At 54.4% G+C, this 24,912-nt stretch overlaps 1 protein-coding gene across 3 annotated transcripts in view; it reads left to right on the top strand.

Moving 5' to 3' along the window:
• DRD2 (dopamine receptor D2) overlaps positions 1-24,243 on the top strand; it is a 70,642-nt gene extending 46,399 nt beyond the window's left edge. For 2 of the 3 annotated variants that reach the window (XM_024974984.2, XM_005215800.5), the window contains exons 2-8: positions 11,244-11,559; positions 16,632-16,741; positions 17,747-17,883; positions 19,059-19,249; positions 20,154-20,240; positions 21,795-22,122; positions 22,998-24,242. In XM_024974984.2, coding sequence (XP_024830752.1) covers positions 11,275-11,559; positions 16,632-16,741; positions 17,747-17,883; positions 19,059-19,249; positions 20,154-20,240; positions 21,795-22,122; positions 22,998-23,191 — 1,332 coding nt within the window. In that variant the 5' untranslated portion in view covers positions 11,244-11,274 and the 3' untranslated portion in view covers positions 23,192-24,242. Of the gene's footprint in view, positions 1-11,243; positions 11,560-16,631; positions 16,742-17,746; positions 17,884-19,058; positions 19,250-20,153; positions 20,241-21,794; positions 22,123-22,997 lie in introns of those variants that run through there. The other variant, NM_174043.3, reaches the window with a different exon arrangement.
• The last annotated feature ends 669 nt before the right edge of the window (positions 24,244-24,912 follow it).

Here is a 24,912-nt window from a genome sequence, read left to right as displayed (position 1 = left end):
TCAGAAAGGGCTTTATCCTTTGTGGAAAAGAAATGTCCCTGGTGTCCCCTGAGCCAGCCTGCTGGGGCTGAAGGATGGGGGGAGTCGGGAGAGGGGCTTCCAGGCGGTCTCCAGCATATGACGGATGTGGGCTTTTATTTGGACTGGCCGCTGTCTCTGTTTTTACGAACAGGGACGCCTTTTCATAAAGCAGAACAATTTTCTACCAGATAGCGAGGATTGTTTTTCATCCTTCAAGAGCAATAAGGTTCAGGATTTGTCTCCCTCTTGACTTTCAAGAGCATGTTTTCTCAATTCTTTCCTGAAATTAAAGTAAAGGTCAAGGAGGCTGGTCTGAGGCCCGGTCGTCCTTCCTCTCCAGCTCCTGCTGCTGAGTTCGGCAGCTAAGTGGGGTTCTGCCCACTGAACTCGGGTGACCCAGCCCGGCCCCGGGGGGCGAACCGAGCTCCATTTCCCAATTCTTTTCTTCCTGGGGGAAGCTTAAGGAGGAAGAGGAAGGAAAACGGAAAACAGAGCCAGCCTGTGGACTGCCTTCTGACTTTAGACTTCCTGAGCAGCTTCTGGAGGTTTGGTCCCCACAGGGTCGGGACCCAGAACCCCACAACTGCTGCCTGGCTTCCCACCTGCCCTTCTGCATGTGAGCTCCCCCAGGGATCGGCACTGCTGAGCGCTGAGAAGTTTTTTCATCAAAAGGCAGAGCAGGCAGAGAACGGTGCCGCCGCCCCCCACTCCCCACCCTCTCCCCACACTGAGTCACTCCAGCTAACAGTTAATTAATTTGTGACACTTTGACAGTTTGTGAGGAGACTTTTTTTTTTTTTTTACGGAGCCATCAAAATCCACAGAGACGGGGTTGTCAGGCAGAGATCCGTTCCCGCGTGCGCCCTTCTCTCTTCTGTTAGACATAGGGACCCTGGCCCAGCCCCCAGGAGACTTGGGGCGAGGCCATGATGCCCTGACGGCCTCTCCCAGCACTTCAGACCCAGGGACACTCGGCCAGGCCCAGGGACGCTGGCCGCCTTGGGGAGAAGCGGAACCTCAGAGGGGGCGTCCGAGAGGAAGCCTCAGAGAGGAGGAGGCTGGTTGCGTTCTGCTCTGGTCTCCTGCTTTTACTCAGAGGCCCCCTTCCCCAGCTATGGGAGCTGTGGGTGCCTCTCCCTGGGACGCCCCCACCCCCACTGCAGTTCCTCGGATGGGCTGGCCCTCAGCCGTGCCCTGCGTGCCCTGGGAAGGCTTTAGAGCTTCCGGCTGGTGCTCAGTGAGGAGCTGACTCCTGGCTACCGCCTTGGCCGGCTGTGACTTCACACCCACAGGGGGCGCTAGTCTGGATGCCGCCGCCAAACCCTGGGTCCCCAGGCCTTCCGGTAGACCAGAAGCCCTCCCCTCCAGCCTCTGTGCTCCCCTTTCTACAGAATTCTGTAGAATCTCCCCACCCATCTCCAGACACACCTACACTCACCTTCATGGGGTGTTCTCTTTTTTCTTTCAATGCTTCTTAAACCTGTGTGATCACGGATAGCCTACATGGATGACTCCCCAACCATCTGGACATTTAACCCCAGCTACCTTGTGACTGGGACCCAGGGGGCCAGGGAGCGATCTCAAAGGAGGCTCCTGGGTACCCCTTGAGGAGAATCCAGGGGAGAAACAACAACCAGGGTAGAGAAAGACCAAGGGGCTGACTCCTTCACACCGGAGTGAAGCACTACCTTCCGTAGACTCCTCTCAGACATTTAAGGCGCACCTGGCGTAGCCAGGCGCCGTGTTGGGAGGCGAGAAAGCCACGCTGAGTCGAGACAGGTGTGAGTTGTACACTGGTGAAGCCCACACTTTGGCAAAAACAGACACCAAATAAATAATTAGATAAGTAACAGCTTAATTTTACCTGTGATAATGCCACCAAGGAGCATGTGCACCGGGAGAGCTTGAAGTAACAGGATGGCTCTGTGCTGGAGCATCAGGGAGCCTTGCTGGGGAGGGGCTGCCCCGAAGGGTGAGAAGGAGGAGGACCTGAGCCAGGAAGGGGTCCTGAGCCTGGGTGGGAGGGCTGAGCAGGGAAGGACAGGAGACACGGCAAGTTCAGTCTGAGGCTCTGGTGAACTGATGTTGAGTGAGTGAGCGTCCCGGGGTAGCTTCTGTTGGCTCTGAGGTGGGAGATGATGCCTGACCACGTGTAACTCCAGGGCAGAGTGGGACCAGCTCACCAACTTTAGAGGTGGGGTAACTGAAGGCCCTCAAAGGCCCACCCTCCTGGCTCCAGCTGGGTGGGACCAGACACAGCGGGACAGCAGGGATGGGAGGGCTTCCCCCAAGTTGTTGCACACACTCTAAGGAGCCCTGGGCAGTTCTCCCCACAGATAAGCGGTCTGAGTTCTGCTGCCGAGCTGCCCTGTGGGACTCTGGGTTGGGCCAGGGAAGCTTGAAAGCTTGGAGGAGCACTAGGGGGTGGGGTCAGTGTGGCCTCCCCTCCCCCTAGGCCACTGCAGACGGGTTTACCCACTAAACCTTTTCCCAAACAAGGTTCCTTGTTTGTTATTGTTCAGTTGCTCAGTCACATCTAACTCTTTGCGACTGCATGGACTGCAGCACGCCAAGCTTCCCTGTCCTTCACAATCTCCTGGAGTTTGCTCAAACTCATGTCCATTGAGTTGATGATGCCATCCAACCATCTCATCCTTTGTTGCCCCCCTTCTCCTCCTGCCCTCAATCTTTCCCAGCAGCAGAGTTTTTTCCAATGAGTCAGTTCTTCACATCAGGTGGCCGAAGTATTCAGTTTCAGCAGCAGTCCTTCCAATGAATATTCAGGGTTGATTTCCTTTAGGATTGACTGGTTTGATCTCCTTGCAGTCCAAGGGACTCTCAACAGTTTTCTCTGGTACCACCATTCAAAAGCATTGATTCTTTGGGGCTCAGCCTTCTTTATGGCTCCTTATAGCAGTCCAGATCTGCCCCCCTACAAGCAGCACTGAGTTTCTGGGAGGAGGGAGGCAGCCACGTGGGCAGCCATGGGGAGAACCTAGGAATTTCTGGGAGCTGGACCTTGTCTGAGCCCCGGAGGGTCCCTCTCCAACAACTGCAGAAAAGCAACTGGGATTCTGTCTTCCAGCTGCTGCTGCCTGACAGACTCGCAGCCTCACCACCCAGCTCCCCTGTGTGTGTGGGCCTGGGATGCTGGGAAAGATGCTCAAGGCCAGGAGAGGCTGAGCCCTGGAGCAGCATTCATTCACCCATTGCACCAGCCCCACAACTCAGTCTCCCCTATTCTTCTCCCCAGTATGCCTCCATCTCCACTCCTTCTGCCCTCCCCCATTCCAAAGACTCTTCCCCACCGTCCCACCCCCTCCCCCAGCTCAGTAGCCTTTCTGCTCCTTAGCCTTTCCAGGTAAGACGGGACTGCACCTGTCAATGCTCCATGCCAGCCTTCCTAAGATCTGGGTGTGGAAGGCTCTTGAGGCTGCCTGTCCTCGGGCCCTGGGCACCCCCTGCCCTGCAGAGGCCGCTCTCCAGGGTCAGTAAGTGAGGCCTTGTTCAGGGACTCTTCTCCTTTTTCCTTTGGAGAAGGAAGGAATGGAGTTGGGGTGGGGGCTTCTCCCCCCCTTCCCCTCCCACCCTTCCTTCCCAGAGCTGCCTGAGGAGCTGGAGAAGTGCCCACCCCAAGTCACAGCCTGGACCTTGGTCTGGAGGCACAGAGGGTGACCTGAGTCACTGGGGTTGTGGGGAGGAGCCCCCTTACCACTCACTCCCAGTTCCCACCCAGCGCCAGCAAGCTGCTTTTGAGATGCAAATGCGAAGCACCTCCCGCCCCCCCCTTCTTTTTCATTGAAATGCTTCAAGTCTCAGAAAAGAGGGAAAAATGATGTGTTTAAGACAGCAGTGTCTCACCCGCCATCGAGCCCGGTAAGGAATTGTTAAATTTTAATTAGACAATTTGACTCCTTCAAATGCCAACCTCCCAGGGGAGGACGCAGCCGGGAAACAGGTTGCCGAGTATTCCTCACCCCTTCCTCCCAGCCCGTGCCCTGGAGTTTCGCTGGTAGATGGAATCCAAACCAGAGATCAGGATCCTCGCCCCTCTCCCCCCTGACGCCTCCAGCTCTCCTCCAGGGTCCCAGGCACCCTAGCAGACTGACCCTGTTGCCCTCACTCTGCTGGGCTAGGGACCAGGGCGACCACTGCCTCTCCGTCCTTCCTGAGAGGAAAATATCAGGCTGAGGCATCAGCCTCGGACTGTGGAGCTTCAGAGGAGTTTTCCCTCTTCCGACAGACCTCTTAGAAGCTGTTTCTGTTTACAGGCTGGAAAGTGACCTGTAGCTCAGCCCTCCTCCCAGCTGCCCTGTCTGCCCATTTCCCACCCCTGGGCAGGGCGGGTCTGAGCCTGGTGGGCTGCTGGCCTGGGCCCTCTCGGTGGGCCAGTTCATCCCCAGGTGGCTGTCTGGGCTCATAGAGCACTTCTCAGCTTGAGAGCTAGCATATTTTCAAATTAGAGCACACATACAAAATGCTAACGGTCAGAAAGCTGGTAGTGTAATGGCAGAGGCCCTGGGGGCTGGACAAGCCCAGGTCCACAGTCCACTTGCCCTGATTGCCCCACGCAGCTCCATCCTCCTAGACATCTCCTGAGGAAGCTCTGCTTCGGAGACTCTGAAGACAGCAGGTATCACACCAGGCTGGAGTCAGACTGGCCATTAGGGAGAACTTGATGGAGAGGTCCTGCCTTCCAACGCAGGAGACATAGGAGACGCCGGTTTGATCCCTGGGTTGGGAAGATCCTCTAGAGTAGGAAATGGCAACCCACTCCAGTATTCTTGTCCAGAGAATCCCATGGACAGAGGAGGCTACAATCCATGGGGTCGCAAAGAGTCAGACACAACTGAAGTGACATAGCATGCACGCACGATGGTGCGGTGCTGACCACCAGCGTGGATGATTCTGAAAGATCTTTCAGTAGGTCTTTGGCCTTCTACGAGGGGTGGGGCAGTGAGTCCTGAAGACACACGAGGCCCGGGTGAGCTCTAGCACTCTGACGGCCAGAGGCGTGCAGGCACCCACATAGATGGGGTCTTCCCTTGCTCCTGGCTCCCTCCACTTTCCCCCACACTAAGGCAGTTAAGGAAGAAGAGCCCAGGTGATGCTAGAGCACACCTGGAAGCCTTTGCTGGTGAGGCTAGGGGTCAGGGCATGGTTGCCACACCCCACAGTTGCCCCTCTGCTGGTGAGGCTGGAGGTCAGGGCATGGTTGCCACACCCCACAGTTGCCCCTCTGCTGGTGAGGCTGGAGGTCAGGGCATGGTTGCCACACCCCGCAGTTGCCCCTCTGCTGGTGAGGCTGGAGGTCAGGGCATGGTTGCCACACCCCACAGTTGCCCCTCTGCTGGTGAGGCTGGAGATCAGGGCATGGTTGCCACACCCCGCAGTTGCCCCTCTGCTGGTGAGGCTGGGGGTCAGGAGCAGTGGTTGCCCCACTTTGCTGCCCAGGTGAGGATGGTACTTAGGGGAAGAGGCCGTGAGTGAGGCCTGGTATCTGCATGTGTCTTTGTCAGCTCGTTTGGGCTGCCTTCATAAAACACCCAGACTGGGGGGCTTCAACGAGAGAAATTACTTTTCTCATGGTTCTGGAGGCTGGGAGTCTGGGACCAGGGGGCTAGGGTAGTCAGGCTGTGCTGAGAGCTCCTTTCCTGGCTGGTAGAGGGCTGCTCCTCACTGTGTGCTCACATGGCAGGGAGAAAGAGGTCAAGCTCTCTGGTGTTTTTCCTTATAAGGGCAGCCACCCCTACCCTCAAGCTTTCTTGTTGGCTCAGAGCCTGAGAAAGAATCTTGGCAAAGACTCTGCCTGCAATGCAGGAGACCCGGGTTCAATCCCTGGGTCGGGAAGATCCCTGGAGGAGGGCTTAGCAACCCACTCCAATATTTTTGCTGGGAAATCCCATGGACAGTGGAACCTGGCAGACTACAGTCCATGGGATCGCAAAGAGTCAGACATGACTGAGTGACTAACACACACATCCCTACCCTTATGAGGACCCTTACCCCCTTGACCTTCTAATGACCAAAGGCCCCATCTCCAAATAGGATCACGCTGAGGGTTAGGACTTCATATGAGTTTTGTATGAACACAGTTCAGTCCATTGCAGCAGGCTCAGATCATCCATCCCTCTCCCAGAAGACAGAACCAGATAGTTAACCCCCCCAAGAGCTTAGAAGAGGCCATGACCATGCATGTGTTTGGAGTTCACTGAGTGACATTGATTGGGGACTGCAACCTGGAGCTTTTATGCATGTGGCAGGTGCCACCTGGGAGGAAGATGGAGGTGGCATGTGGAGGCTGGTGAGCAAGTTGATCATATTCTCATAATCCCAAATCAACATGCTTGTTCTAACAAAAAAAAATTTTTTTTTCAATAATTTGAGATCTTACTTATCTGAGGTCTTTTAACTGTAAAAACAATTCTCCTTGGGTTATACAAAAAGCCTAACTCTTTTTTAAAAAAGAGCAAGAAATGTGGACCATCCTGGCATATCCAGGGAGCCAGCTTTGTGTGGTATTTCCCACCTATAGGAACCCCTGATCTCACCTGGCTGGTCTCACCTGGCTTCTCCAGACCCAGGGCCAGACCAGACTTACCTAGAGCTCTCCTCTCCCCCAACAGGCACAGGCTCTGACACAGATGAAGTTTGAGGGGCAGGGCAGGGGCAGGAATTGGGGGGTGCCTCTGGAGTGAGAAAGACCACAGCCTGGCTTCTCCTTTGTTCTATCTTCTGACGGATGCCCCTGGAAGCCCTGGGCAGAAGGAAAAGAGGAAGGGCTGGGGCTGGAGCTGGAGCAGGGGGAGCCTGGGGACCAGCAGGTTTTCTTAGAAAATTCCTCCTGAGAAAATGCCAGCAGAGAAATGCCTGCAGGTCACTGTTTTATGCATTCTAAGATGCGGATCCTCTCCGACATTTTAAAGTCTCTGAAGTCATAATGCCTTTTACAATCAATGCCATCTAAAAGCTGTATTGGAGTTTGATGGCATTTCTTCTTTCCGAGTGGAACATAAGACAACGGTGCACTTTACTTTTAATTCTGTTTTGAAACCTAGGAAATACGGCAGTCTCCAGTGAGGAGCAAGTGGCCTGGGAGAGCTGGTCCTTTCAGGCCAGCTGCTACCCCATCCCAAGGGTCTTTCAGATTTATCCGGCAACCACAGTCTGGGAATACACTTTACCTTTTCTTTCCTTCACTCCTTCCCAAGGGCTCAACTGCTGCATCTCAGAATTTTCTCCTCGTCTAGTGCCCACTTTCCAAGGATGAGCGGCCAGGTGTCACAGGAGGAGCCCAGCAGGTCCTCTGACCTTGATGGGCTGCATTTGGACAGCACCTGTCACTTCATCTCTTGGGGGTCTTAGACTTGTTGTCTGATTGCTTGTTTCTTTGGATTATTTTGCTTGGTTTGTTTTCTCAAAGGTTTGATTTTTCCATGAGGGTTTACCTGTGCTGGCCACATATGCATCACCTTACTCAATCCTCACAACAAAAACTGCTGTCCCTATTTTGCAGATGGGAAAACTGAGGCTTAGGAAAGCCAAAAAATATGGCTAAGATGCCTGAGTTAGGAGAGCTACAGTTGGTATTTAACCCAGGTGTTCTGGTCTCCAGCTCCTATGTTATAGCAGTGTCTCTCTGCCAATAAACCCCACCTGTGGGGGTGGATTTGCTGATGTCCAGATCCCAGATCAGTCTGAGAGCCAGCCGGGCAGCCCCTATGGTTAAGAGATGTCAGCCCCGCCCCGATTAGGAAGGTTGCTGAGGACACAGAAGAAGCTGGAGCTCACTCTGAGCACTGGTTAGCAGGGTCTACAGGTAATTAGGCATGTTCCATACTTTCCCATTTTTTTCTACAATGTAATTATGTTACATTTGTATCAGCAGAAAGCTACAAGAACAATTAAGAATAAATGTTCAATTTGAAAATTAAATGCATGAGGCCTTTCCAGCCTTTGGCAAGACTTACTCTGTGGAGTAACCAGCACCAAAGGGGAGTAAGTGTTACCCCCAGCCACCACCCCTGCCCCCCATCTCACCCATCAATACTCACATTTGCCATCAAAATTGCACCCATAATGTACGTCTCAGTTGAAGTTCTCCCCTCTCCAGGAAGCCTTCTGTGAACACTCCAGCTGTGCCCACGCACACATGCTCCCTGGGGCCTGAGCATCACTGTATCCCCAATAGATCTGCATGTTGCCCTCCTCCTCTGTCTGCCTTCTGGAGACCAGCGTGTAACACCCATGATATTCTTGGGTTGCATCTCCCCTTTGTCACTTGTTGATCTGATGGGTTACATTTCAAGTGTGGAGGGATTTTCTGCCCAGTTGGACTCACCCTTTGATTCAGTTCTGAAACATCTGTTAAATACTTACTGTCTGCCAATCATATCATTAAGAGTCAGAAGGGAAAAGCAAGATAGTATGCTTTTTGTTTATCCCACGAATAAGATGAGGCATGAGCAAGATATGGTGTAACCCTGGAGATGCTTACACACACACACAAATGAACCAAATAGACACATGAATGGAGAATGTTCCAGAACAGAACCATGAGGCAATGCCTTGGGAGCCCCCAGGAAGGAGGGAGATGGTCCAACCAGGAGAACTTGGAACAGATTCCAGGACAGGAGGATTCTGGGAGGGGCTTGCTTTGAAAGACATGTAGGACTAGCCAGTAGGGGCAAGGGAAAGAAGTTTTCCAGGTACTTTTCTGATTCGTAGAGTGAGGATGAGAACTACAAGCCTTAGAGGTTATTTTGAGGGTAAATGAGATAATATATCTAAAAAAGAAAAAAACTTGGCAAACGATCACATCCTTTGCCGGCAGATGAAGCTGTCATCATATGTAGGGTCAGAATCGTGCTGCAGAAATGAAAGTCTGGTTGGGCATGGAGAATGGGTGGGATGGGAGGGACAGGGGGCTGAGAGTCCCCAGCAGATGCTGCTGGCTCTACAGAGGAAGGAACCAAAGAGGTGGGAGCAGGGCAGAGGCGCAGTCAGGATCGTGGGGGAAGGGAGTGTGTCTCTGATTTCTCAGGCCCCTGACAGTGCTCGGCACAGTGCTTTCTGCCCAGCAAGCTCGATAGATGCTGATGGAGTAAATGAACAGCGGGAGCAGCCCCTGCTGCCTGATCAATACAGACATGCAGGTCTCCTGCTGTGGCCTCCAAATGGGAAGAGGAGCCAGTGGGCTTTGCAGAGGGCAGCCTCCACATGGCACAGTGCTTCGCTCCCTTGGCATTCCATGTCACTCCTCATGGAATTAGGCATTTTGCTTTCCCCTAAGAGGCTCCAGAGTGGTGGTGCTGGGTTGGACATCATCTACACTCTGCTGAGAGCTGGCAGAGCAGATGTGTTAGCGAGGTGAAGCTGGGCAGACTCTTCTCCAGGGCGCCCCTCTGACCCGTCGAGGCTGGTGTGCCCTCCTCCCTGATTTGGATATAGTACCATGTTCAGACCTATTGGAATAAACTGCTGGATTTCAAACCCGTTCGGGTAGCAAAACACCCAGAAGTTGTGGAGCTCTGTATGGAATGCCTTGAAGTACTGTTCATTTAGTTCCATTGTGTGAAATAGGAACACTTTTGTTAGCAGGAGAGCCAACTGTATTATGTGTGCATTATGTTTCAATCACAACCAAAACACAGGCTGTCAAGCTCATCCATGCCTGCTGCCTCTGAGCCCCTCCGCTTTCTTTTTTCAGGAAGGAGCATCTCCAAGCCGCTCAGAGCCCAATACAGAAATCTGAAGTTATCCTCGTCTCCTTCTTTCCCGACTTGCCTACTCCCACTCCCACCCCACATCTATCCAGTGATCAAATTCTATGAAATCGACAGGTTAGCTACTGACTCTGAACATGTCGCTCCATGTTCATCCCCACACCATCATTCAGAGGACCACCATCTCTTATCTGAATTACAGTCACAACCTCACTTCCTGCTAATATCCCTGCTGACTGCACAGTCAGCAACTTTTCCTAAAAACAAATCCAATGGAGTCATTCCTCTGTACCTGGACTTTCAGGGACTCCAAGCTTATAAGACACATTCTGCCCCATGAAGAGCCCTCTGGTTTAATTTTCCCCAGCTTCTCCATCATGCTTTACAGTTTTAGCCAAGCAGAATTGATTGCTATTTGGGACCACATTGTGTTCCCTCTGGCTGGGACATAGCCCCTGGACTCAGTTGCCTGGCTCACTCCTCTGTCTACTTCATCTCCAATGACGCCTCCCTCAGGAAGTCTTTTCCCTCTGAGATGAGATGCCCATTTCTCAGGGCTCTCAGTGCACAAAGGCACTCATAAGCTCTTCCTGGAGTCCCTGCAGCCTCCCAGCTGGTGACCTGCCTCTCCACTTAACAGCACCCTTCTATTCTCTGCACGGCAGTCAGCCTCTTCTCTCTGAAAGGCAAATCTCATCATGTGGCTCCTGCTGCCCTTGAGGTCAAGTCTAAACTCCTGGAGTGATTTATAAAACCTTCTAGGATCAAGCCCATTGCGGCCTCCAGTTCAACTCACTCTAAACTCTGCGCTCCAGCTGCCCCGGATCCCTTGCTATCCCTCTCACATGGCACCCACTCTCCAGCTCCATCATTTGCTTACCTGCTTCCTATGTCTGGACCCTTCCCCTGGTTCCCAACTGTTTACCTGGCGACACCCTGCAGGTGTTTGTTGAACATCACTTCCTCAGGAAAGCCTTTGAATCCCTAAACTAGGTTGTGTCTCTCTCCTCATTCCATTTCCTAACGCCTACCACTCAGACATTTAATTGCTTGGTTAATTGGCTATTGTTCCTTGTATATTTTTTTCCTGCCTGTTTCTGGCATTATACAGAACAATGTTCAATAAGCAATTACAGAATCAAGAGGGAATGAATGCATATCTCCTCGCGGATTTGTGTGGGGCATGGGATGTGCTTAATTGTTTGTTGAATAAGTGGGTGAATAAATGATCAGCTCTTTTCAAGCTCATTGATTTTATTATACTTTGAAAAATGGTACTTTCTCATTTGTTTTACCATCAGCAAGAACCTGCTAGCAGAAGAGTGGCAGTAGGCTGCAATATTTCAAGAAAATTTTGGGATGCAAACTTAAAATCCTGAGGCTGGAGAATTCTCTTGTAACCTCCAGTGGTGGGCGTTAGCCCCGAGCCTCCCATGGGTAACAGCATGCTTTGGGAGGTCCTCCTGCTCACTCCCTGTGTCCGTTTCTCCTGGCCAGAGCCTGGCCACCCAGTGGCCCCGCTGCCCCCATGGATCCGCTGAACCTGTCCTGGTATGATGATGATCCAGAGAGCCGGAACTGGAGCCGGCCCTTCAATGGGTCCGAAGGGAAGGCTGACAGGCCCCCCTACAACTACTATGCCATGCTGCTCACCCTGCTCATCTTCGTCATCGTCTTTGGCAACGTGCTGGTGTGCATGGCTGTGTCCCGCGAGAAGGCGCTGCAGACCACCACCAACTACCTGATCGTCAGCCTCGCTGTGGCTGACCTCCTGGTGGCCACGCTGGTCATGCCCTGGGTGGTCTACCTGGAGGTAGGTCTGGGCCCCCGCAGTGCTCTGGCACCTCCCCTGGAGACGCTCCTCACTGGTTCCCATCCGGTGAGGAGTCCAGGCTCCTCGCTGGTACCCCTCAAGAGTGTGGCTTCTCAGGAAGGCCCTCTCTCCACTCTGGGCTCAGTCTCACAAAAATGGGTGGATTGTCTCCTTAACAGCCCTGACTACAGGTTATAAGGTGCTTACTAAGTAAATGCCAGGGGCTTCCCAGGTGGGGCTAAGGGTAAACAACCTGCCTGCCAGTGCAGAAGATGTAAGTGATGCGGGTTCGATCCTTGGGTCGGGAAGATCCCCTGGAGAAGGAAATGGCACCCCACTCCTGTATTCTTGCCTGGAGAATCCCATGCACAGAGGAGCCTGGCGGGCTGCGGTCCATGGGGTTGCACAGAGTTGGACATAACCGAAGCATGCATATGCTAAGTGTCAGGCCTTGTGTTAGTCTTTCAAAGAAGCATCTTTGAAGCATCTTCCCACTGAGTCCTCACGGCATCTTCTAGATGGTGAGCTGGATGGTCAGAGAAGTTAGGTGACTTCTCCAGCCTCACACGGTGACTGGAGCCGGGGCCCCAGAGTTGGTTCATTAGGTCACGTGGAGGATGGGAGTCATTGACGAGGATCCCTGAGGACGGCAGAGGCTTGTGCTCCCAGGCCTGACGTCTTCACCCCTCTCCCCAACTTCAGAACGGGGGCTGCGGCTCCACACTCTCCTCTCTGCCTCCCCACCCCACCGTGTGTCCGGGACCTCGAGGTTGAGGTGTCTGTCAACTGCACTCCAGCTCCTTTCTTCAGGAAGGACCACGCAGTGACCCACTGCTAGGCTGGGGACAGAGCCCACCCAGCCTGAAGCCCCCACTGTGGGCCAGGAACTACCAGGCTCTTTACAGACCCACTCTTAGCAAATACTCCTGCTGCTCCTGAGTTGATACCATTCTTCACACTTTAAGGAAGGGGAAACAGAAGCTGTGAGAAGTTGCCTGTCTGTATCCAGATCATGCAGCAAAGGGAGAAACCTCTGGGATTCCCAAAGTGGGGCCCCGCCTCCAGGAGGACACACTCTAGAGGTGACAGGTAGATGAAGGGGGGACTAGGGGCCTGGAGTGGGCACAGGCTGGGTGCCCTTTTCTCTTCTCAGGGTTCTGGGGTGCTGTCTGGCTACATGGGAAACTGGGCATGTATTCAGACACCAAGGTCACTAAGATCTCTGTGTTGTGACCTTCCTGCCCTGGATGCGAGGGGAAATTACCTGTGCTATAGAGGCAAGCCCCTGCCTGGGAGGAAAGGCTTCCACCTTGCAAAGAAAACAAGAAACTGTTGTTGGTTGAGGTTGAGCAGAGGAGACATCAGGAGAAGAAGCAGAGGCAGGGAGGGGAGCTTGGTCCCTCTGTCTCCATGTACCCAGGGCCTCCTGTTGTCACAACCACAGGGAGCTCTGGGCCAGCACTCCCCTGGTTTCCTCTGGCATGACCCAGACAGGTTGTAGCTTTCAAAGTGACCGGAATGTTAAGAGAGAACCAGCAAGAAACAAACAATAGAAACAACACAAGCTAAAAACACACAGGTATCAGGGGCCAGACATCCGGTTCCTCCATGATGGCACGTTCACGGGGACCCCGAGCCTTGGTTGGGCCCACGTCCTTTCTGAGGGCCTCCCCCTCCGGAACGCCTTTCTGTTTCTTGGGGCTATTCCCCTCCTGCTCCCTTGTAAAGTGGGTTCCCAGGCCACAGACAAGTAGGAAAAAAAAATGATGGGTGTCTGGCCAAGCAAGCAACTTCTCTGTGCTTGGTCTTCTCATCTACAGAATGGAGATCATCACAGAACTTACATCGTAAGCGTTGTTTGAGAATCACGTGGGTTAATATATGAAGAGTGGTTAGAATGGCAGCAGGCACATAGTAAGCAGCGTGTGAGAGTAGCCATGCAACGGTGATGAAGACGAAGGTGACAGTAGATCGTTACCCCCTCCATACACACTGAAGGACCCTCCCCGTATCCAGGCAAAGAGACGCCCTCTTCCAGAGGACGGCATGCTCTACCCAGGGCTCTGGGTGTGGGTTCTGGGGCTTTCAGACCCACCACCCCTACCTAGACCCTCTAAGGCAGGACCCAACGTGTGTGTTAGGGCACCTAGGAATCTTTAAGTCCTTCACACGGATATTTTAAACATTATCTGTTCACATTATTTTAAAGGTGAAGTTCAGTCTTTCAGGGGAGAGAGGAGAGTGGTAGTTCGGACAGCAGTGCTCAAACTCTTCCATCAAAACAAGAGCTGGACAGTGGGCCTTGCTTGCATGACATCATCTCAGCTACTTATTGTCCCTAGAGAGTGTGGAGTCTCACCCTATGCCAATATCCTGTTAAAGCATCCTCTCAGCCTATACTGTGTTCTCTCCAGGAGATGCCCTGGTTGTCCAGAATTTTCCATCCGGTTCCATTTCCACGGATGTTAAATCCTCTGATAACATCAGCCGGCACCCGGCTAGGTGGGACTGGGTGTGCATCCTTTATTCTGCTCAGAATAAGGAAAGCACGCTGGTTTTGGGGTGAGAGGACCCAGTTCCGGTCTTGACCCTACCACCTTGCATCTGGAGAAGCTGAGAGAAGAGAGCCAGTTGCCAGCCCGTGCTGTTTTGGCCTCACAGTCCTTTGAAGGGAGGGTTTGCTGGGTGCATTTTCCAGAAGCGCAGATGTAACAGACTCAGATCACAGTCACTGACTTAGTCAACAGCCACGAGCATCCTTGGGGCTGGGGTCTGAGGCCCTGGCAGGGCCATTACAGTGGAGTCTGATGGAGATGACAAAGCCCGTTCTGCAGATCCCAGCCTCATGTAAGCAAGGATGTTGATGAACGTTGTCAAAGGTTCCGAGGAAACAGCCCTGGAGTGGGGCTAGCAGTTATAATCGCTGCTTTCCCACTTTATGCTTATCTAGTGCTTGTGCTTAGTCAGCCGTGTCTGACTCTGTGACCACACGGACTGTAGCCCACTAAGCTCCTCTATCCATGGAATTTTCCAGGCAAGAATACTATAGCAGTGGGTTGCCATTTCCTCCTCCAGGGGATCTTCCTGCTCCAGGAATCAAACCCATGTCTCTTGCCTCTCCTGCATTGGTAGGCAGATATTTTACCACTGACGCCACCTGGAAAGCCCTGTTTATCTAAGGACTTTTTACGTAATTGTCTCCTCTTCTGACAAACTAGATGGTCCCTTCCAAGGCAGCTCGGGAGAGAGCATAGGATGTGCTGCCCCCAAAACTCGCTTCAAATCCCAGCCCTGCTGCACATGATCTGGGTGTACTCCAGAGCTTCACCCCTCATCCAGGAGTGGGCGTAAGCAGCACCCTCTTGTATGAGCTTTCAGTTCAGTTCAGTTCAGTTGCTCAGTCATGTCCAACTCCATGAGCTTTAAGTTACAATAAATGAGGTAAAGTGCTCGTGGCAGATGTTCTATAAACAGTGGCTACTGACACACTTTCTTGAGCCTTTGATTCAGAAGCCCCAACCTGCGTTCTAGAGCAGCTGTTCCTGGGACCTTGCAGGAAGCCCCCCTCCCACTTCTTCTGTGCTCCGGGAAACCCTTTAGGGACAGGGGTTGAGAGCTCCCTAAAGACTTTGTCAGGATTGTTCACCGCTGTGCCCCAGAGCCTAGGACAGAGCTGGACACATAATAAGATGCTCAGTGTGTGTCTATTAGAAGTAAGGAAGGCAGGGAAGAGGGAAGGAAGCGAGGAGGATGGAGGAGACGACCCTGATATCTCAGACCTAGGTTGCCAGGTGGGTGAGAGCAGCTTGGAAATACTGGTCCTACCCTAGGAGGATGTCAAGGTGGGGCACAGAGCCAGGTGTGCCTGGGACTCTCCCAGGGGTGCCTTAAAGGTAGACTCTGTTGATGCCAGGGAAGCCCCTCCTATCCCACGCCCCCTACCCTGGCCGCATGGATGCCTGGCCAGCGCTTAGATACCCTTGCCCTACGTGAGCCCCAGAGATGGCAGTGCCACACAAGAAGCTTCCTGTCTTCCAGGAAAAGCTACAGTTTCCTCCGTGCACTGCCCATCACTGTCCTTATGCCAGCAATTGGCTTTATGCCTGTGAGCAGCTAAGAGGGCAGCACTGAGAAGGAGCTTTGTAACTAGCCCTGCTGTGCCGCACAGAGTGGCTACTGCTCTGCTCCCATCACCAGGATGGGCTTTCCTGCTCCTCTTTCTCCAATAGGTAGTGACCCAAGTTTTATCTCCCTGTCTTGACTCTTGTCCCCAGGGATGGGGCTGCTCCAAGCTTCCACAGCTGCCAGGGTAGCCTGCTAAGTGAGTGTGTGTGTCTGTATGTGTAAAGGGGAGTTGTGGGGTGGGGGTGTGCATGTGGGGTATGCGTGTGTGTGTCAGGGGAAAGAAGGGTATGAAATGCTTGTGTCATAAGCTGGACTCATGGTTCTGCACTGAACCAGGGATGATTTATTACACATCTCCAGCCCATTCTGTTCTTCCTAAAGCTTCCCCCTCTTTCATTCTCCAAGTGCAGCAAGGAGTAGAAATGTCTTCACTGTTTCATAATCACCATTGCTCTTCACAGACACTTACTGAGTCCCAGCTCTGTGTCATACCCCATGCTGGGCACTGAAGGAGCAGCCCAGTCCGCCACCCCAAGATACCTGGGCCAGGGCGAGTCCAGAAACTGAGCTGAAAAGCCTCGGGCGAGTCCCCACCCTTTTCTGGGGCAGTTTCCCTATTGGTAACATGAGAGTCGTAAGGTATTCACACAAAGGTTTTACAGATGAAGGTTCAAAGCTGAAGCACTTGTACAATTTCATCATCTTTCTTCTCCCAAACGTCTTGCACAGAGTGAGTGGCCTTACGTGTCTAGGAGGAGAGGTGAGCCGGGCAAGGACCTCACTGACCCACGAGCACAACTCCCATGGCTGCCCCTTTTCTCCCCAGGCTGGAGACCCATCACTGAGACCCATCAGACCGCAGCTGAGCCCATCACCCCAGGAGACCGAACTCTGGTGCATGGGCCAGTATCCTGGGCTGTCCACCCATTATGTTACTTTGTCTCCAGGTGGTGGGCGAGTGGAAATTCAGCAGGATTCACTGTGACATCTTTGTCACCCTGGATGTCATGATGTGCACAGCCAGCATCCTGAACCTGTGTGCCATCAGCATCGACAGGTGAGCCCAGCCAGGGCGGGAGAGGCGACCCAGACCATCCACCTTGTGGGCTGCCCTGCCTCTCCTGCAGGGTCAGGCTCTATCCATGATGCTGTGTGGCTGGCTGTGTGCCTGAGTCCACGTGTTTGTATGCATGTGTGTGTGCATATGTGTCTGGCTGGGAGAGGACAGACCCCATAAAGGGAGGTGTCTGTGGACAATAATGCGACCAAGCACCCCTGGACAGAGATCAGCATAGAAGAGAACGCGCTTGACATGACAACCCTATCTCTTCTTACTTACATGACCTTGGGCAGATTGTGGATGTTCTTAGAACCCGAGTTTCATTGTCTAGAAACCAAGATGATGACACCTGCCCATGTGTGACTCTACTGTCAGTTGAGTGTTTTCTGTCCCGTATAGGGCACCTTGCCAAGGGGGACTCAGGCTCAGCTCACTTTGCTAAGTTCCACATTTGGAGCCTTTTACTAAATTGCACACACAAGTCATATGGGCTTCCAGAAGCCCTGGCTCTCTGCCCTTAACAGAATTCTTGGAAGATGAATGGAGCTGATGTCTGAGACGTGCTGAGCAGAACCGTGTGTGGCATCATAAGCAATTACCGTTGTTATTCTTTTCTGCTGAATGAGACCTAATCCTTGCTTTATGGGTCCCAGGTAGCAATCCATCAATAAACACGTCTACCCTCCCTGGGCCCAGCACAGGTGCAGCAGGTCCAGTTTCAAAGATGCAAAGACCCAGGCCATGGCCCCTCACGCAACCTAAAATCCAAGCAGGGAGATTGGAGTGGCAGACACAGCCTAGGATTGAATGGTAGCCTGTCAGTCAGTAAGCACTTGATGAGCGTCACCAACTTCCTTGCTAAGTACGGGACAGGAAAGGGTTGATTTAGGGTAAACAGGAGGGGGACCAATTTTCCATCATCCCAAAGTGGGGTGTCTCTGTGGAGTGAGGAGTCCCTGGGCCTGCGCCCCAGACTCAGGGGCCACCCCCGCGCCCTTGCAGGTACACAGCCGTGGCCATGCCCATGCTCTACAACACACGTTACAGCTCCAAGCGCCGGGTCACGGTCATGATCGCCATCGTCTGGGTCCTGTCCTTCACCATCTCCTGCCCGATGCTCTTCGGACTCAACAACACAGGTGCGTCCTGCCTCTGTCCTCCTGGGGCTCAGCTGGCCCCTGAGGGAGCTGAACCCTGGCGTGGACATGGGTGGTGGCCCACCAAGAGCCTGTTCACCACCTTAGACTGAAGCCAGGCTGAGTCTCCTGGGTCAGGGTGACTCCGGTCTCCTGGATTGTTCCTGGTAAGGTCAGAGAGGAAAAATGGCTTGGAGCACAATGGTGTTGGGTGAGGAATGGGGATAATGTTTCAGGAGGATGCCTGGTGATTTTCAACTTTATTAAATTGGAGCCAACCAGACAGCCTGGCAGACTGCATGTCTGTGCCTGTCTGTGTGTGTGCACCCAGGGTGGGAGGCTGCTGGGCCTCCATCACCCCTGATAATGAAGCTTCAGCCCCAAGGACTGGCCAAACTCAGGCCAGGCCTGAGCCACCTGGAGCAGAAAAGGTAGAAAAAAATAAGAGGCTAGCCCATCGTGACCGGGTCCTGTGTGAGGCAGTCAGGAGCATCTCAGAGAAGGCACAGCCGCCATGTGGGAGCCTCTGGGGGCTCATAATGCCTCACATAATGCCTTGCACATAATGCCAGCGTGCCTTTGGAGACCATTACTGGACAGGACACAGGAAGACTCAAAAGCATGTGGTTAAAAATCTAAGAGTCATGGGAATTTCAAGAAGCAGGAATGGGGCTATACATGGTTGAATTAATCTGGAAAGGCCCTGGGAGACAGCACAGTCATCTGCTAGATCTGACAGGGAACGTGGAAAGCCAGTGGAACACAGGTTGAGTTCAGCAAAGAGGACCAAGTGGTCTTGTTCCTAAAATTAAAAGGTGTCAGATCTCCCCCCACAACACACAGGAAAAGCTAAAATAATAAGCTACTTTTTAAAAATTGTTTTCTCCCATTATTTTTTCCAAAAAAAACGTGGCTCCACTTGTGGGCTCATGGATGACAAAACCAATGACGAAGCAACGAGGGGTTATTAATGGAAACACTTGGAAGCAGCTTTTTGTTCATGGTTGTTTTTAATACTCTGATTTGCGTGTTTACATCTAAGGCTTCCAGGCCACCTTAGGCATCGAGCCGTACTCTCTGTAAACATTGCTCCTTGGTGGCAGGCAGACACTGTGGCCCCAGGTGGGGGGGCCTCGCTGACGCGCCCACCCCCAGGGCTTTCCTTCTTCCCTCCCCAGACCAGAACGAGTGCATCATCGCCAACCCCGCCTTCGTGGTCTACTCCTCCATCGTCTCCTTCTACGTGCCCTTCATCGTCACCCTGCTGGTCTACATCAAGATCTACATCGTCCTCCGCAGGCGGCGCAAGCGCGTCAACACCAAGCGCAGCAGCCGGGCTTTCCGGGCCAACCTGAAGGCCCCGCTCAAGGTCCCGAGACCCCCCCTCCCCCAATGTCTCTGCCTCACCGTGACCCGGGGGGCGGGGCGGGCTGGGGTCCAGGCTGAAGGAGCCAGGAGGAGGGCAGATTTCAGAGCTGGGACCTTAGTGGGCAACTTGAGTCTCCAGGATGGGTAGGTGGGGAGGGGGTGGAGACCACCTGGGAGGAAACCTTTGTCTGAGCGCAGCAGTTCTTGCACCCGGCTTGCTCCTCTCTTTTGCTTTCCTTCCTCTTCCTTCCCTCACTCTAGCCTTCCATCTCCCTTTCCGTCCCTCTGACACCTTCATCCCATCTTCTTTCTTTTCTGTGCTCTGTCCTCTTCTGCTCAATTCTCCTTCTGCTCACCTGCTCTCACCTGCTTCCCTCCTTTGCCCCCTTTGCATTTCCATCCTTGTATCTTGTGACTTCTTCCTCCCCTCCATCCCCACTCAACCCTTCCAGAGGAAGATGGTATGTGGGCACAGAAGGAATAAGAGCTTGGGGCTTAGACACATCATGTTCAAATCCTGGCACTGCTGCTTTTTTGCTGAGTGTCCTTGGGCAAGTTGCTTAACCTCTCTGAGCCTCTGTCTTCTCATCTGTTAAGCGTGAATAAGAACACTGATCTCACAGGGTGGTCTTGAGGATTCAGCGTGAGAGGGACTGGGCATGCCCGATAGGGTGCCAGATCCTTAGCAGGTGCCACTTAGAAGTCAGAGTCCTGTTGTCCCTCCTCCTGCCCACCTCATCATGTCACAGTACCGACCTTCAACCTTGCCTCAGTTGCCTGCTCAGGCCCCACCCTCCTAATCTCTGCCTTTCTCTGAGCTCCCGTGCCCAGCCTGACTACCCTGCATTGGGTTTCTGTCCCCACCCCCCTCCCCATCATGACCCATGTGCTGGCTCACTCCACAGGGCAACTGTACTCACCCCGAGGACATGAAACTCTGCACCGTTATCATGAAGTCTAATGGGAGTTTCCCAGTGAACAGGCGGAGAGTGGTAAGTGTTCAGGTCAGGGACCCAGAGCCCTGCCTGTCTACCTCCAGGGAAACGATCCGCCGAGACCTCACCAACTGGTCCGAGGGATGAGCCCCTCCCAGGACCCCCACTTTGCCTCAGCTGAGGCCAAGCTCACCACACACACTCATAAGTAGGCGTGGAGCAGGACAGCTCAATTAATTCTTCAGGGCACAAAGAATTACCCTTAGTGTAAGGAGGTGGATGGGAGAAAGCACTTAGCCATATAACAATAATATTAATGGCTATGACCATTAATAGAACATCTACCATCTTTCTATTTTCTCATCAAATCCTCACAGCGACCCTGAGAGGTAAGTCTTATTGATTTTATGGATCTTCATTTTACAGAAGAGGAAACAGAGGCTCAGAGAGGTTAGGTAACTCACCCAAGGCTAAACAGTTAGCGAGAGAATGAATAGCTGAGCCCAGACCTAAGTGACTCTCTGAAACCCATGCCCATGTTCTTTTTATTTGCACATACCGCCTGACAGACAGGCAGGTTTGGGGGCTGGAAGCTGGGAGCTTGTGGCAGGAGGGAGAGAGCAGAGCACTCAGGGCTCACAGTGCAGTGCAGCCTGTAATTAGAGCCCAGAAACCCACAATCCCAGCAGATCCCAGGCTTTGCCCAGGGATAGTAGCACCGGGGTCCAAGCAGCAGATGTCCCTTCCCCCAGCATGAGCAGAGGATGGGGGCCAGGGAACACACGGAGAACTGTACACTGAGTCCAGGTCAGGTGTCTTCAGCAAGCAGGGCCCCCACTTGTCATCTGAGCAGTTGACGTTCACCAGCAAAGGCAGGACTCCACGGAACCACTTGAGGGCAAGGATCAGGGCACAGTGAGGCTGCATTTCAGAAGCTCAGACTGAGACCCCAAAGCCTGGAATAAGGGGGCATGGGGAAGGACCTGGGGAGCCGTGAAGACCTGAGGTCAGGGCCCTCCAGATCAGCCCAGCAGGGAAGATGTGGGGATGGGGGGTTCGCCCTTCGGCACCTCCAGCAGTCTAGCAGAAGTGGAGCTCACCTGTGAGTGCTGGTGCAAGTGCCTCAGGTCAGCCGGGGCAAGAAGAACAGGGTGCCCTCTCTGTGGTTAGAACATGAGCTCCTGGAGAGGCAGGCACTAAATGTCAATCACTAACTTACTCTCAGCATCCAGCTTGGCTCCTGGCACTCAGCTTGGCACTCAGCAAGTGTTGCTCAGCTCCTGGAAGAGAAGTGCCTGGGTATGAAGCCCCCACAGAGTGGTGGTGAGATCACTGAGGCTGCTTGAGGATTGCTCCAGGAAGGGGCTGGGGGTGACCCGGCAGGCGGAGGCTGCCGTGGGCCCTGGGTCCTGTACCCACACAGCCCTTGCCTCCCAGTGACCATCCCCCTTGCCTCTCTGGCAGAGGGACCCTGGGATGCTTGCAGGGGTCTCCAGAGGAGATAAGGGAGCCTGGGTGAGGCCAGGTGAGGCCAGGGAGGCCAGGCGAGGCTGGGTGGCCGAGGGCTGAGAGCTTGCCTGGCTCCACCCAGTGCTCTCTGCCTCTGTGCAGGAGGCCGCCCGCCGAGCCCAGGAGCTAGAGATGGAGATGCTCTCCAGCACCAGCCCGCCTGAGAGGACCCGATACAGCCCCATGCCCCCCAGCCACCACCAGCTGACCCTCCCCGACCCATCCCACCACGGCCTGCATAGCACACCCGACAGCCCCGCAAAGCCAGAGAAGAACGGGCATGCCAAAGACCACCCCAAGATTGCCAAGATCTTTGAGATCCAGTCCATGCCCAATGGCAAAACCCGGACCTCTCTCAAGACCATGAGCCGCAGGAAGCTCTCCCAGCAGAAGGAGAAGAAGGCCACCCAGATGCTCGCCATTGTTCTCGGTGAGTCGGCCCTGGCCCCTGGCCACACCCCGGCCCAGCCCAACCCCGGCTGGGCGACGGACCCAGCAATGTAGTCCTGCCATTGCTCCCTAACCAGGGCTGGTAGGTCACAGGACTGGCACTTTTCAGGCACAGGTCAAACCCAATGACATACCTGACTAGGTAGATGCTATAATTATGCTCATTTTAAAGATGGGGAAATTGAGGTTCAGAGAGCTTCTGTCACTTGATCAGAGAGGATGCGTGATTTAAACTCAGGCAGCATTCTTGCCTGGAGAATCCCATGGACAGAAGAGCCTGGAGGGCTACAGTCCACAGGGTTGCAGAGTCGGGACACCAGTGAAGCAACTTAGCACACATTCAAACACGTGCTGATTCTAGAATCTGAACTTGACCAGTGTACCATGGTGGCTCTGAGAACCTAGTGACCCTGAGCAAGTCACTTCTCTCAGTCTCCTTGTCAGCAGAGTAGACTACCTCTCAGGGTTGTTGTGGTCATCAAGTGATGCACGGTGGTGAAAGCATTTTACAACTTCAAGTCAGTACCCTGCACTGTTGTTAATGCTGCTATTGTTGAGGAATCAGGAAGTTTACTTGCCTCAACCAAGACCCAGTGGAACTAACGCTGTGAACAATTAAAGGGGCAGTGAGGAACCCCCCTCAACACCCCCCCCAACCTCCCCCTTAACCGTCCCCTCGACCGAGATAAATGAGGGTGAACGAGACAAGGCTTTTGGGCGAGCGCACTGGTGCCTGGGCGGGGCTGCAGCAAGTGATCCGGGTCCAGTCCCCCTGCCCCTCCCCACCCCGTGCGCCCTGGGGCCCCGCCCTTCCCGCCCCCGCGCCGGCCCCCTGACCGGCGCCCTCTCCCGCAGGCGTGTTCATCATCTGCTGGCTGCCCTTCTTCATCACCCACATCCTGAACATACACTGTGACTGCAACATCCCGCCCGTGCTGTACAGCGCCTTCACGTGGCTGGGCTACGTCAACAGCGCCGTGAACCCCATCATCTACACCACCTTCAACATCGAGTTCCGCAAGGCCTTCCTGAAGATCCTACACTGCTGACCCTGCTGCCTACCTGCACAGCAGCCCGCCTCTCCCCTTCCCTGCCCCGCGGCCCCGCCTGGGGCCCCGGGAGCCGCGGGCAAGGGGGGCGCAGGGCAGCCTGGGCCATGTCCTCGCCCGCGGGCCCTGCAGTGTTAGCTTGGCTCCTGCCCCGCACCATCCGCGCACCTTGGAGCAGCGGGGGGCAGCGCTGGAGAGCGAGGCGCCACGGGCGGACCCCCGGGCTCAGGGGCAGCTCAAGGGGGCCCCCGCCCACTCCCAGACCCTCTCTCTTTGGCACCAAAGACGCAGCTGCCTTCTCCGACCTTTCTCTGGGGCTTTGGGGCTCTGCGGCTGCGGGGCCAGTATCGAGGCTCGGAGGCCTGGTTTTCACAGGCCATGCCGGAGCTGGTGGTGGGGAGGAGTGGACAGTCACAGCCACCCAGGGCCCACACCTGAGAAGCCAGAGCTCTGGCCACGACCCCAGGCAGTGTCAAGCCTGGGAGACCCGCGTACACCCCAGGTCTGGATGGACCCCAGAGAAGCAGAAGCCCAAACTCCTCACCCCTTCTCCCACCTGGCCTGGCAGGAGCTGCTCAGTTATCCACAGCAGTGGTCCTGATCCACCCGCTCACCAGGAGGTTTCCATGCCCCTGAGATGGAGGATCCTGGGTCTCCAAGGACCTGGGGCAGGGGTGGAGGTGGGGGTCCTGTGTGGACAGGACTCCCCCATCCCAAGCCCACTTTGCTGACGGACATGGGTACAGCCCTTTTCTTAGCAAATGCTGGGCTAGTGGGGGCTCTGGCAGAGAAGGTGGGCTCGTCACATGTCTGGGGCCGGGGTTGGAGGTGTCTGGGGTCCTTGGCAGGGGGCCTGCCACCCTCTGCCGCAAACCACTGTCCTTTTCTCTTCCTCTCGCCTTTTCGCAGTCCTGTCCCCTTTCTCTGTTGCCTCTGCCTTAGAGGAGCCCACGGCTGAGCAGCTGCTGAGGGGAGAGGGGAAGCCTCTCCTCAGGCCCCACACTCTGTAACATCACTACACATGCTCCACACTAATAAAACTTTGACAAGAGTCCCCTCGAGGCTCCCTCGGGCGAGGGGTGCAATGTCCCCTCCGTCCTCCTCATCAGGTGTGGCCAGGGCTCTGTGTGTGCGGGGCTGTGAGATGGAGAGACCCCAGGGAGGGGGGGCCCTGACACCGTCAGAGGGACAGGACTGGGTGCTGGTGGGGAGGGGGGAGGAGCACAGGGGCTGTGCCGGGAGGACCAGAAGAGGCATGTGCCTGTGTGTGTCCTACTCATCCCGGCCCCTCCTCCCCAGTGGATCTGAGCGCTCAGTGCTGCTGTGGGGTGGCCCTGAGCTTCAGCTGTTGGCCAGGATGGCAGGCAGAACATTTCCAGTGGGAATCATGTGGCGTCCCCAGGGCTCCCTAATCACCAGAGCCACAGGGCAAGCCAGGCTGCCCCCTGCCCTTGGCCTCCTCTCTCCAGGTCCGAGCACCTCTGCAGGCCCAGGCTTCAGCCTGGCTCACCCACCAGGGCGGACGAGGCTTCTGGAAACTGGCCTTCAAGGTGCAGCCCTGCCCGGGTCCGTGTCCACCCCTTGCCCTGTCTGGTATCAGGACCCACTTACTGCGCGACATGGCCTTGTGTCCTCCTGCCTCCTGGCCTCCAGACCAGTCACAGCTCCGAGCCTTCTGGGGCCACGACTCGGCACTGACACAACAACAGAAGTTTGGCTGT

The sequence above is a fragment of the Bos taurus genome, chromosome 15 (assembly GCF_002263795.3).
Source record: "Bos taurus isolate L1 Dominette 01449 registration number 42190680 breed Hereford chromosome 15, ARS-UCD2.0, whole genome shotgun sequence".
NCBI classification, from domain to species: Eukaryota; Metazoa; Chordata; class Mammalia; order Artiodactyla; family Bovidae; genus Bos; species Bos taurus.
Note: the sequence above shows the minus strand (reverse complement) of the source record. Positions and strands in the feature narration are given on the sequence as shown.